General features: G+C 37.9%; 1 protein-coding gene across 2 annotated transcripts; it reads left to right on the top strand.

Moving 5' to 3' along the window:
* Positions 1-2,355: 2,355 nt before the first annotated feature.
* LOC143889656 (protein WEAK CHLOROPLAST MOVEMENT UNDER BLUE LIGHT 1-like) lies at positions 2,356-12,203 on the top strand. Of its 2 annotated transcripts, none has more exons than XM_077393936.1 (5): positions 2,356-2,512; positions 8,110-8,629; positions 9,555-9,931; positions 10,216-11,150; positions 11,456-12,203. In XM_077393936.1, exons 2-5 carry the CDS (start codon positions 8,156-8,158, stop codon positions 11,971-11,973), a joined length of 2,304 nt encoding a protein of 767 aa, XP_077250051.1. In that variant the 5' UTR covers positions 2,356-2,512; positions 8,110-8,155; the 3' UTR covers positions 11,974-12,203. The 2 variants fall into 2 exon arrangements, with proteins under 2 accessions (XP_077250051.1, XP_077250050.1); XM_077393935.1 differs by lacking the exon at positions 2,356-2,512 and adding an exon at positions 4,583-4,740.
* Positions 12,204-12,531: the final 328 nt, after the last annotated feature.

Here is a 12,531-nt window from a genome sequence, read left to right as displayed (position 1 = left end):
AAATAAAATATTTGAGGGTAAATCTGAGTTTTTTAGTGGACAAATATTACTATTCTACGATATCCTAGAAGGGATTTGGCTCTTCAAGCATAAGAAAAGTACTATTCGAGGATAAACGTTTAAGTTTTCCTAAGAAAAGAAAACTAAGTCTCCCTTTTGCTCTGTTCACTTGCATTCCCTAGAAAGCAAATCCCTAGAAAACAACCTATTTTTTCCTTGACAAGACCTTTACAAGACAGAATTCTGGTGTTCACTTGCTTTCCAGTGAAAATAGAATTACACATGTGAAATTTCTGCAATAAGTTAAAAATTGACATGGAAAAGCCCATTTACAGGGAAAGGAAAAGAAAATGTTTCCCGGAAATCTGACGTGGCATTAGGAAAAGAAATCCAGGGAATCTATGCAGGAAAAAGTTCCACTAGACTGTTCACTTGCGTTGGAAAAGGTTTCCAGGGAAATTGCTTGCCCTTCTTTTTGTACTAGTTTTCCAGGGAAACAAAATCCGTGTGTTTTTATTAGAAAATGAAATCCCTAAGGCTCTGTTCACTTGCGTTCCCGGGAAAGCAAATCCCTGGAAAACAGCATCTTTTTTCCTTGACAAGACAGAATTCTGGTGTTCACTTGCTTTCCTGAGAAAGTAACAAGCCTAAGTGGAAAATGTCAAATAATGACATGAAAATTGCCAAAAATGATATCGAAATGTCTCTTTTCTCACAAGTGTGGGAAACCAAATCTCACTATTTTGGTCGGATTTGCTTTCCTGGGAAAACTAGTGAAAAGGTGGGCAAGCATTTTCTCGGGAAACCTTTTCCTGCACAGTTCCTGCGCACACGAACAGGCGCAGGAAACCTTTTCCTACACAGTTTCCCTGGATTTCTTTTCCTAATGCCACGTCAGATTCTCGGGAAACCTGTTCATTTCCTTTCCCAGGAAAACAAGTGAACAGAGGCTCAAGGGTGGGAAAATGGGCTTTTCCATGTCATTTTTTGCATTTTTGCAAATATTCCACATGTGTAATTCTATTTTCCCTGGAAAACAAGTGAACACCAGAATTCTGTCTTATCAAGGTCTTGTTAAGGAAAAAATAAGCTGTTTTCCAGGGATTTGCTTTCCTGGGAACGGAAGTGAACAGAGCCTTAGGGATTTCATTTCCGACAAAAAACACGCGGATTTTGTTTCCCTGGTAAACTAGTGCAAAAAGAAGGGCAAACAGTTTCCCTGGAAACCTTTTCCTGCGCAAGTGAACAGTCCAGGAAAACCTTTTCCTGCACAGATTCCTTGGATTTCTTTTCATAATGCCACGTCAGATTCCCGAGAAACATTTTTTTTTTCCTTCCCCGGAAAAACAAGTGAACTGGTCGCTTGCCCCTGGGGATCTACTAGCGTCCATTGCAGAAGGCATTTCGCGGAGCATCTGTTGCATGAGGGAGTAGCCACATATGCTCAGATTTTGTCTTATTCATTTAATTCATCTGAGGTGGCTGCTCCCTCATGCAATAGACGCTCCGCGAAATGCCTTCTGTGATGGACGCTAGCAAATCCCTTTGTAAAATTCTACTTTCCTTACCACCGAGTGGAGGCAACCAAATGGAGCCTAACGCTGTTTGGATCTAGGAAAAAAATGTTGGAAAGAGGTTTCTTAAAAAAATATTCAATGGAAAGAGAAATTCTAGGGTTCAAGAGAGAGATCGATCCTGGATCAAAATGGTATTTTGGTTAAAAATTTTGACCATTGAAGGTTGTGATTAGATTGTTAGAATCATTCATTTGGCATGGGACCCACGAGCACATACATACTTTTGGAATTTTGCTTTGATTTCTTTGGAACGAATAAGACAAAATGTCCCGAAAAGTAATAAATTAATAAGACAGGATAGCTGAAAAGTGAGCCTGTAATTAAATAAATAAGACAAAATATGCTCAAAAGTATAAAATTAATAAGACAAAAAGCCTGTGTGGCTGCTCTCCCGTGCAACAGCCATATGCGAAATGCCTTTCTCCAAAGTCCATAGCAAATCCCTTACGTTACATCTCTCTCTCTCTCTCTCTCTCTCTACCCTCTCTCTTGTCCCTCCATATTGGTAATGACACTCTCTAGTCGCTACCACCACTCTAGAGGGGCACAACCAAACACTAGTTACCGCTATTTTCCAAGACCTGTCTCCTCTTTGTCGACTACTTATACCACTACCCTCCTAGGTAAAAAAAAAGGGTGTTTTCGTCATTACACTTCTCTGCAATACTCCACAAATGGAACTCTCTCTCTCTCTCTCTCTCTCTCTCCTGTCTCGTACGAGGCCCACAAAATCCCTTTCATTTCCTCAGATTCCTCTCTTACAAACCGCAAATTTCCCCCCAAAAAAAAAAAAGTAAAAGAAAATCTCATCGAGAAAAAGAATGAGACGGATAAAAAAAAGGGATATTTGTTTTTTTTTTAAATTATCTTTTCTACTAGATATGGATATGCTCATTCGCATTGTATGTGGTTCTTCTTTTTTCTCTTGAACCTGAGTAAGTTCCTTAGTTTTTTTTTTTTTTTTTTTTTAAATTAAAATTTTTATTGTCTTTTCATTTTCTGCTTTTTTGTTGAATTTTTAATTTTCTTCTCGAATGTTTTTTTTTTTTTTTTGGCCTCAATTTCGCTGTAATGTCATCATAAGTTCATAACTATCTCCATTTTTTTTTTTTTTTGTTTGATGGATTTGGAGGCATCTCTAGTTCTTCAATTTTTGTTTATACGAATCCTTCATGTAGATGCTGTTTTTTTTTTTTTTTTGGCAAAGCTGAATGTAAATTATACATATCCCCATGGTTGGCACGATTAAATTGATTTAGATCGAATTGCTTAATCCATTTTCGATTATTGTTTTATGGTTGAATCAGATTTCGAACAGCTATTTAAATTAAAATTTTGAGTGATTGAAGTTTCCAAGTTAGATATGAATCAGTTATTTAATGTTAATTCTCTCTGGTTTGTTAATCATTGATGTAATTAGTTAGTGTTTCTCTGTATGAATTTGGTTATGGATGTCTTTAGTGTTAATTGATTGCATATGGGAAATCCATTAAAGGTTTAAATGGACTCTGTTTTATTTGATGGATTAGACCTTTACAGAACTTGGAACAGCACCTATGATTTGGCCGACACTTTGAATTTATTGCCGACACCCGTGTCCACACATGTCGACACTCCTTTCAAAACTTTTAAATGTACTGCTAGAAGTGTCAATAACTTTACATGCATGTATGTGTATGATTGTGCTACTATTCCTATATTTTTAGGGGTTAACGTGTACTATACCCCGTATCCGTGTCAAAACCCAGCACATGAATCTGTGTCCACAAATCATGATTATATGTGCTTCTATTTTAGCCGTGTCCCCATTTCTAAATTTTAGGAGTTTGCCGTGTCAGACACGACACTCGTGTCCGTGTCCACAAATCATAGAACATCACTTTTTGCTGTTACAGAGATGTTGGGTTTTTTTTTAATATTTTGTTTGCTGCTTAAATCTGCCAGCTTGCAAACTATTTGCATATTGGATTTCTAGGTTACTAGTGAAGTTCAAGGGTTGATATTTTGAATTTGTAAAAACAATAGAACTAACTTTCCACCATCTAATGTGTTCTACAGATAAGTTACATGAAAATAGGAGGTTGGGAAAATATTAAGATGTGGTCTAGAACAAGTGAGTTGGTACTTTTTCTATAATGCTGTGTTTGGTTGTACAAAATCCCAGCAGCCATTAGTATTTTGTTTGGATTTGGGATGCCATTCCTCATTTGTTTGCCAGTATTGCATTGAAGTCCTTGGCGACTCCCTGGGATGTTTCCTTGGGTAATTATTGCATGTATGCTGAGGTGGCATTCTTGTCCCCTCCTTATAACTTTCAAACCAAATTCTACAAAAAAAATAAAAAATAAAATGAAATTTTGCTTAAAAAATCTTCAGAATGATGCCTCTCTCTCTCTCTCTCTCTCTCTCTCCCTCTCCTCTCTATATTCATAATGACACCCCATACTTATTCCCCTATTCTCCGAGTCTATGCAGTGTAACCAAACACTACTTACCTCTATTCTCCGAGGTAATTCCAGACAAATCTAATGGTTGTATCCTCCCTGTTGACTACTTATTCCACTACTCTCCGAGTATATGCAACGTATCCAAACAGACCTAAGGCTTTCATTCTAGCACGATGTCGAACTGTCGTCTTGAAATGTGCAAGCTGACTGGTACGCACTGGGGCGTAGATTTCTTGTTCTTGGATGTACCTATGTTGATGCTTCACACAGATACAAATATTAGCATTAATAAACAACAATGGAGGTTTTACAGAGTAAACCCGGCCTCTACACACACACAGGTGCTATTTGGTTTGGAAAATCTTCCTTTCCTTTGGTCCTTCTTCAATTAATTTGCATACAAGATAACTACCCACACAAGCCACTCAAACCACGCACACAACCACTCACCAAACTACCCTACAGACTTGGATAACTGAAAGACACGTTCTATTTTTTGAGACTCATAACACAACTGAAAGACACAACTGATATTACCTACAACACTAGATATTAGCATAAATATAGATGACTGTAACACTGACTCATTTTGATTGACAAGTATATGAAGTGATTTTTGTTATGGAAGATGAAGATGCTGCTAGAAGAGGCTGGGTAATCTCAATTCTGCGATTTTTATTTGAGGCTCTGGTTCAAGGATTTCTTGCATTGGATAGGTGGGTTAGCTAGATATCTGTTTTATTGGCTCGATGTAGATTGTATTTATTTGTCGGAGGATTCACATCTTTGCTCATTTATACTTGTTAGAATTTTTGAACAAAAATAATAATAAAAGATTTGAAAAGTCAAAGATGCTTTTTCTTTTTGTTTAAAAAATTTGGAGGGAAGATTCAAATTATTTCAATTGCCTCTCTTGTTTTAAAGCAAAAGACTTTTGCATGTGTGGGGACTTGAACCCAAGATCTTGGTGAGTGTGCTTGTGGTGTGTTTTCAAAACCAAAGGCAAATTAATAGTCCCACATCGCTTTGGAAGAAAATTCTTCTCATCCATATAAGATGGAGAGTTGGAGAAAGGCTTGAGCCTTCAAGGGGCTTTAGAATTTGTTGGGTCTTGGGCTTTTAGAAGAGCACAAGCCCATATGTAAATCACACAGGCGCGCCTCGCCGGGCCGTGGCTGTGGCCGGGTCCGGGTTTGGGTTTGGGTTTGGGTATTAAATAAAAAAAGGTTATTTTTATTGCCCAAAAACGGTTTTTCTTTTTACCCCATGTTTTTTATAAAGATACACCCCTTAATTGCAAAACCGTTTCAAATCTCAACAGTCACAAATATGACTGTTGGAGAGAAACGTTATATAGTTTTTACAGAAAACATCAAAGTTTCTGCTTGTCTTCTTCCTTTCCTCCGTTCTGATCTGAGCACAGTTCTACGGTGATTCTGAGTGGACCAGTCAGCGAGTGCACGTGGACTGGAGCCAACTTTGGCTGTTTTATCTTGGAGCATCGGTTCGCGGATCCCGGTTTGCACCGGTAGGGGGCGGATACGATTCTTAAGGAGAGTGACCAGTGGCACGACTCAACCTTCTTCTTCTCGATCTGTTTTACAGAAACGTTTTCTACAAAAGCTAAGTACTGATTTATTTACATTTCTAATTTCTGGATTCAATCAAGCCATATATCAGACCCTACTGGACAACATCTAATTTGTCCAACAATACCTCATACCTTTTGTTCATTTCTCCTCTGTTTCTCACATGTCAACTTGCATGGGGTATTTACATGGGTAAATGTGGGGTGTTTTCTTAGGTTACAAATCTTCACCGTGGAAAGTGATGTAAGGAAGAGACTAGTGAGTTTGTCCAGTGATAAATGCTAATTTTTTGAACTATCGGGGTTGTCTGTATGAATTAGTGGACAGTTTGTTTAACATCAAATTCTATGATCTCAATTACTGTTTAGGTAATAAACCCGGATTGCTTTTGAACCTATAATACAGTCACCATATACCTTTCGAGCAACATACACCCTGAGTTTTATGCTTGATTGTACTTCCATTTTAAAGTATGGCCTATATGATAGAAATGACAAACTTTTGGTTGGAAATAATCATGGAATGAATTCAAGACCTTTGTGGTATGTAATTCTCTAGAAATGCACAGACATATCTGTACATAATTGCAAGATAGAAGTATTGAAGAATGAACATAAAATAATAAACCTACATCAACCTAATTAAATCATTTCACAATGGGGAAACATGTAGGGAAAGGGTTAGTCCAATTTGGACCACCAGGAAGAACTTTACTTCAAGAAAATGACAAGTTCGTTTTGATTTTCCTGTCGTGGAACCGTATCATTTTGAGCTCACATCGTGACTGAAATCTCAATTCCAATCTGTAACTCAAATTACACGCTAACCACTTGCAGTATGCAGACCAGAGGCCTTGTCGATACTGCAGTATATAAACAGAGGAAGAAGAGATGGAAGAGAAGAAAGTGTTTATGGTGAAAAGCATAAGTAGGAACTGGGCGCCTTCACTCTATACAAAGAATGGCTTATTACAAATGCCAGAAATACTTCTAATGAAGGTGTTGAAAACTGAGTGATCCTTAATCTCTCAAAACTGGATCAAATTCGATGTGTAGCCAATGTCAATATGAGACGCAAGAAAAACAAACACACAAAGCAAGAAAACAAAAGATTTATGTGGTGCAACAGTGGTGCTCCTGCTGAAGAACAAAGTTTCACTATTTCGATTAGGGTTACAAACTCTTTTTTCTTCCTTTTCTCTTAGCTAAGAAAACCCAAAAAATGCACACTCGTAACCCTAATATCTGACTTATATATTGATTCCACTACATCAAGAATTACAAAAACTCGAACCGCATATGCGTCACACATAGTCTGCCAGTGTTATGAATCACTGCCATAATACATGCTATCGGCACAATAACCTCCACCTTGTCTTGAATTCTATGAACACTAGAAGATGAACGAAACTGTGTACTCTCAAGAACACATATATGCACATCCTGCACATGAGGTGCACATCCCATTCTATGGGGTGTCCCTTCAACCATCAACGACTGCTGATATTGTCCAAATCCAAGAAATGCTTGAACTTAGTCGTTGTAACTAACTTAGTCAATATATTTATAGCATTGCCATCTGTATGTATTTTCTTAAAATTAGTACTTCCATCTACAATCTGCTCTCATATATGGCACTTTGACTATCACAATGCAACAAAATGTCTTCTTACTCCAGCCCTATATTGCGAACCAATTCAGCTAACCAAATATCCTCCTTAGCAGCCTCACCTGCCACCATGCACTACCCCTATTGTAGACAGCTAAAGATCCACATCTATGACAACTAAAGACAATGAAGAGGAAAAACTCAAATGCGATGCTTTTAAAAAACTAAAAAGCACAAAAAAATTCAGAAAACCCACTAGTACAACAGCTTAAATCAGCAACAATCCCTAGCTATCGAAAACCAAATCAAAGCATATGCATTAATCACCTCCTAGCTTAATCCAAAAAAAGAAAAAAAAGAAAGGAAAATACATGACCTCTGACAAAATGAAGAAAGCCTAAAATGATTTACATCCATTTCAGTGTTGTTAGGAGAGATTTTCTGCATCAAATCCATGGCAGCATCCATTTATAGATTTCAGAGAAGAATAAGAAGAGGCGTAGGCGTCCAGGGGCAATTTTCCTGCCAGCTCAGCCAACAGGGGACCGACAAGCTAAGTAGAGTTAGCCAAGTTTGGGCAATCATATGCCCAAAAACAACTGTTCCTGTGGATTTCCATTGGTTGTCCATGGAAGTAAAACAACCAGACAAATCCAAAGGCTATTTTTTGACACACACACACACACACACATGTATATATATATATATATATATTTATATTATCACTTGTTCTCTTGAGTTATAAAAAAATTGTCTAGCTAATCCATTGCTTGCTATATTATTGTTGTTCATCATAGATATTATCTTTTGCTTTCTTGAGTTATAAAAAGTGGTCTATCTGATCTATTGCTCACTATATGAACATTTGTGTTGTTCTTTACTATATAGATTCCAGATAACCACTTGGAACTTGGTCAGTCATAATTTCTGTGTGATGGAAGAAACAAGGAATTCGGAAGAAAATTCTCCCCTGGAATTCTCTCCAACCAGTTCACCATCCTCCGAAGAATCTGTTCATGTTGATCCAAAATTAGAGCCTGACCCTCAAAGCAGAGAAATAAAAGATTCTGAAATACCATCTGTACATGATGCCCTTGATCCATCAAAGAATGCAAATGAATTGAGCCCTAAAGTTGAGGACATTGTTGTGGAGTCTTCCCCATGTGAAATAAGAGTCACTGAAGATAATCTCCAAGTCTTATCATCTGATGAGCTCCATCAACCCCTAGTGGAGGTTGTGAGTGTTCCAAGTACAACACCGGAACCTATTGATCTTTTGGAACATGAAAAGATGTATGTCAACAGAGGCCTTGTCGATACTGCAGCGCCCTTTGAATCTGTCAGAGAGGCTGTTACCAAGTTTGGAGGAATTGTTGGTTGGAAAGCTCACAAGATCCAGACTGTAGAGGTAAGGATGTTTCTCTGTCATGATTATTGTCTTTTTGTTCCTATTGTTTTACAATTTTACTGTATATTCCAAATGATTATGGATTACTCTAGATCCTTAAGGAAGCCGCATGTTTATACCTTCCCCTCTCAAATTATTTGTTTTGAAGACGTCGAACCGCCTAGACTTGGCATGCCTTTTATGGAGAACTTTTTAGAATCTAATAAAAATGTATAACTTTGTATTTGCTTTTTATTAGATAAAATGGAAAAGAAAACAATAAATTTTTCCATTTTTATGATCTTCTTTCTAAAGGAAAAAGGAGGGAATAACTGTCTTTTATTTTTCTTACCTCCATTTTTGGGACCCAATACATATAAAACCTTTTCTAGTAAACTTTTATTCAACTGCGGTTCTGAGAAGGATTTTATCTTTCCTGTGTTTTCTTTTAGCACTTAACGACGATATGAATTAAAGATGCTTGATGCTTCATTTTCATTTTTTCAACCATTGCGTCAAATTATGCTATGGCTATTCTCCATTCCTACGTCACAAATATCTCCGATATTTTCAAAATATAGTGATTTTATCACGACATTTTGATAAAATGAGAAATTCCTGAAATAATGCTGATAATTAAAAAAAAAATAGTGATATTTTCATTTACCACGATAATATTAATAACGCGATAATATCACATTGTTTTTTTATTTTTTCTTAATTTATATATGTTTATGTATTTTTAAATAAATTTTTTTATCGTTTTTTTTTTTCCGATATAACCCAGGCATATTAAAAAAAATAAAAATATATCCATAGATTTCACCTTGCCGAGAAATTCCCGAGAATGGTATTTGTGACATAGCTCCAGACTCCCGTGGATTTTTTTGGAAATCTCTGATTCTTTATACCAGGGCTCTAAATTTACTTCTTTGGCTATTCACAGAGGCGCAAGCACGTCGAACTTGAACTCAAGAAGATGCATGGAGAAATCCCAGAGTGTAAAAAACACTCAGAGGCTGCTGAAGATGGCAAAAAACAAGTATTGAAGGAGCTTGATAGCACAAAGCGGCTCATAGAAGAACTTAAGCTGAACCTGGAGAGAGTGCAAACTGAAGAGGACCAGGCAAAACAGGACTCTGAACTTGCTCGGCTCAGGGTCGAAGAGATGGAGCAAGGAATTGATTATGAAGCGAATGTTGCAACCAAGGCAAAACTTGATGTCGCCAAAACCTGGCATGTGGCTGCAGTCACAGAACTGAAATTAATGAAAGATGAATTAGAAACCCTCAGGAGAGAATATATTTCTTTAGTTAATGACAGGTATGAAACAACCAATTACTCAAAATGCTTAAGCTGTTAGAGATGGTGTTATTTAATCTTTTATACTTTAACACTCCCCCTCACGTGTGGCCCCTGTTTTTAGGGTTGGCCTACACGTCCACATGAGGCCTCTCTTTTAGGTTGGCCATTACATGTGGATTTTTTTAATGTCAAGGAGTTTTGAACCCAGGGCAATTACTCTGATACCATGCGAAACAACCAATTACTCCAAAAACCAAGCTATTAGAGTTGGTGTTATTTTATCTTTTATACATTAACAACAGGAGCATGGCTGTCAAGAAAGCTGAGGAGGGACAATCAGCATCCAAGGAAATTGAAAAGACAGTGGAGGAACTGACTCTAAAGCTGATCACGGCTAAGGAATCCCTAGAATCTACGCATTTAGCACATTTGGAAGCAGAAGAGCAAAGGATTTCTGCGGCCAAGACCTGTGAACAAAATTCTCTCAAATGGGAGAGAGAACTAAAGCAGGCAGAAGAGGAGCTACATAGGCTGAATGAGCAACTTTTGTCGGTTAAGGACCTCCAGTTAAAACAAAATTCCGCTTCAAAATTGTTACTTGACTTGAAAGCTGAATTATCAGCTTATATGGAAGCTAAGTTTAACAGAGAAATTGTTATCATTGAGAAAGAGGAGAATCTGAAAGGTGGGCTTGAAGAAACAAAAAAGAACCAGATAGATGCACAGGCAGCTATTTCTTTGGCCAAAAAGGAGCTCGAAGAAGTAATGTTCAATATAGAGAAAGCTAAGAATGATTTGACCTTTTTGAGACTTGCGGCTGTATCACTCCAATCTGAGCTCCAGAGTGAAAAGGCAGCACTGGACTCTATGATACAGAGGGAAGGAATGGCATCAGTTGCCATTGCTTCCCTCGAAGCTGAGTTGTATAGGACAAAATCAGAACTAGATTTGGTTCAGATGAAGGAGAAGGAAGCGAGAGAAAAGATGGTAGCATTGCCAAAGTCCCTACAACAAGCAGCTCAAGAGGCAGATCTTGCCAAGTCTGCTGCAAAATTGGCACGTGAAGAGCTAGGGAAGGCTAAGGAAAAGGCAGAACGAATCGAGGCCTGTGTGGGGACCACTGAGAGTAGATTGAATGCAAGTTTGAAGGAGCTAGAGGCGGCCAATGCATCGGAGAGGTTGGCACTAGAAGCCGTCAAAGCTTTGCAAGAGAGTGAATCGGCCGTGAGCACCGAAGGTGAGGCTGCACAGAATGGAGTTGTGAAATGAACAATTACTCCAAAAGCTCAAGCCATTAGAGATGGGATTATTTAATCTTTTATACTCTAAAACTCCCCCTCACTTGTGGCCCCTCTTTTTAGGGTTGGCCTACACGTGGCACCTGTGGCCCCTTTTTTGGGTTGGCCATTGCATGTGGATTTTTTTATTATCAAAGAGTTTTGAAACCAGGACCTTTTCTCTGATACCATGTGAAATGACAAAGTATTCCAAAAGCTTAGGGCGTTAGAGATGGCATTATTTAATCTTTTATACTTTTAACAGGAGTGACACTTTCTTTAGAGGAATACAATGCACTTAGCAAGAGGGCTCATGAGGCGGAGGTGCATGCGAGCAAGAGGGTGGCAGCTGCCATCTCTCAAATAAAACCGGGTAAGGACTCTGAATTGGGATGCTTTGAGAAATTGGAGGAAGCAAATAAGGAAATGCGTGAAAGGAAGGGAGCGTTGATTTTGGCATTGGAGAAGGCTGAAAAAGCCAAGGAAGGGAAATTGGGTGTAGAACAGGAATTGAGGAAGTGGAGAGCTGAGAACGAGCAGCGACGGAAAGCTAGTGATGCTGCTGTTGTGCTAGTAAACACTATTAGAAGCCCAATAAAGAGCTCTGAGGAGAAGAAAGAACCAAAGAGCTTTGATAGGGAACAAGATGTGGCTGCGAAAGTGTTCATGTCGGAAAAAGATGCGGAGAATTTTGATCCAAAAATGAATGTGAAGAAGAAGAAGTCTTTCTTGCCGCGTGTTATTATGTTTCTGGCCAGAAGGAAAGCTAATTCTGTGAAGTGAGCTGTTACATTGGTGTTTTTTTTTTCTTTTCTTCGTTTTATTTCCTTCTTTCCTGCGGATTCGGAGAGGAATCCGGGTATTGTGATATCAGTCACCCAGGAAATGCAAGAGACAATCAAGAGATGACCCGTATTGTACAAATTGTGGGTATGATAATTTTTTCAATGTTTTTCTGATGGAAGTTTGTTTTTGTTGGGATGAAAGGAATAATATGGATGTATTGTATGACACTTGCGAAAACTCCATGTATGATTGAGCAAATATTGTTTTAGAATTTTTATCTACAATTCGCCATTTAAAAAAAAAAAAAAGAATTTTTATCCACAAGACACTTCTTGGGGTTGCTTGAACATGGTTTTGTATAAAATATTTGCCTCACATTCATTGCAACAGTCGTTTTCTCATCTCATTGAACTTATTTTTATCCATTCTCACATTGAATTAAATAAATATATCTCTATTAAATGCCATTACTTTGTCAAGGCTTCTCTAATATTATTCCAATCAATAATGGGACAGAGACCAGGTGCCTTCCCTGTTGTAGAAGCTGCTCATAAA

The sequence above is a fragment of the Tasmannia lanceolata genome, unplaced genomic scaffold (genome assembly GCF_043159265.1).
Source record: "Tasmannia lanceolata isolate RefF3 unplaced genomic scaffold, GAP_Taslan_0.1 ptg000013l, whole genome shotgun sequence".
NCBI lineage: Eukaryota > Viridiplantae > Streptophyta > Magnoliopsida > Canellales > Winteraceae > Tasmannia > Tasmannia lanceolata.
Note: the sequence above shows the minus strand (reverse complement) of the source record. Positions and strands in the feature narration are given on the sequence as shown.

What these genes read in the sequence shown, in the direction of transcription:
- LOC143889656 (XM_077393935.1), top strand. Translation starts at nt 4,646, where the DNA reads ATGGAAGATGAAGATGCTGCTAGAAGAGGCTGGGTAATCTCAATTCTG. An exon ending in GGATTTCTTGCATTGGATAG is followed by an intron (nt 4,741 to 8,109) that starts GTGGGTTAGCTA and finishes TTTACTATATAG; the next exon opens with ATTCCAGATAACCACTTGGA. An exon ending in ATTTCTTTAGTTAATGACAG is followed by an intron (nt 9,932 to 10,215) that starts GTATGAAACAAC and finishes CATTAACAACAG; the next exon opens with GAGCATGGCTGTCAAGAAAG.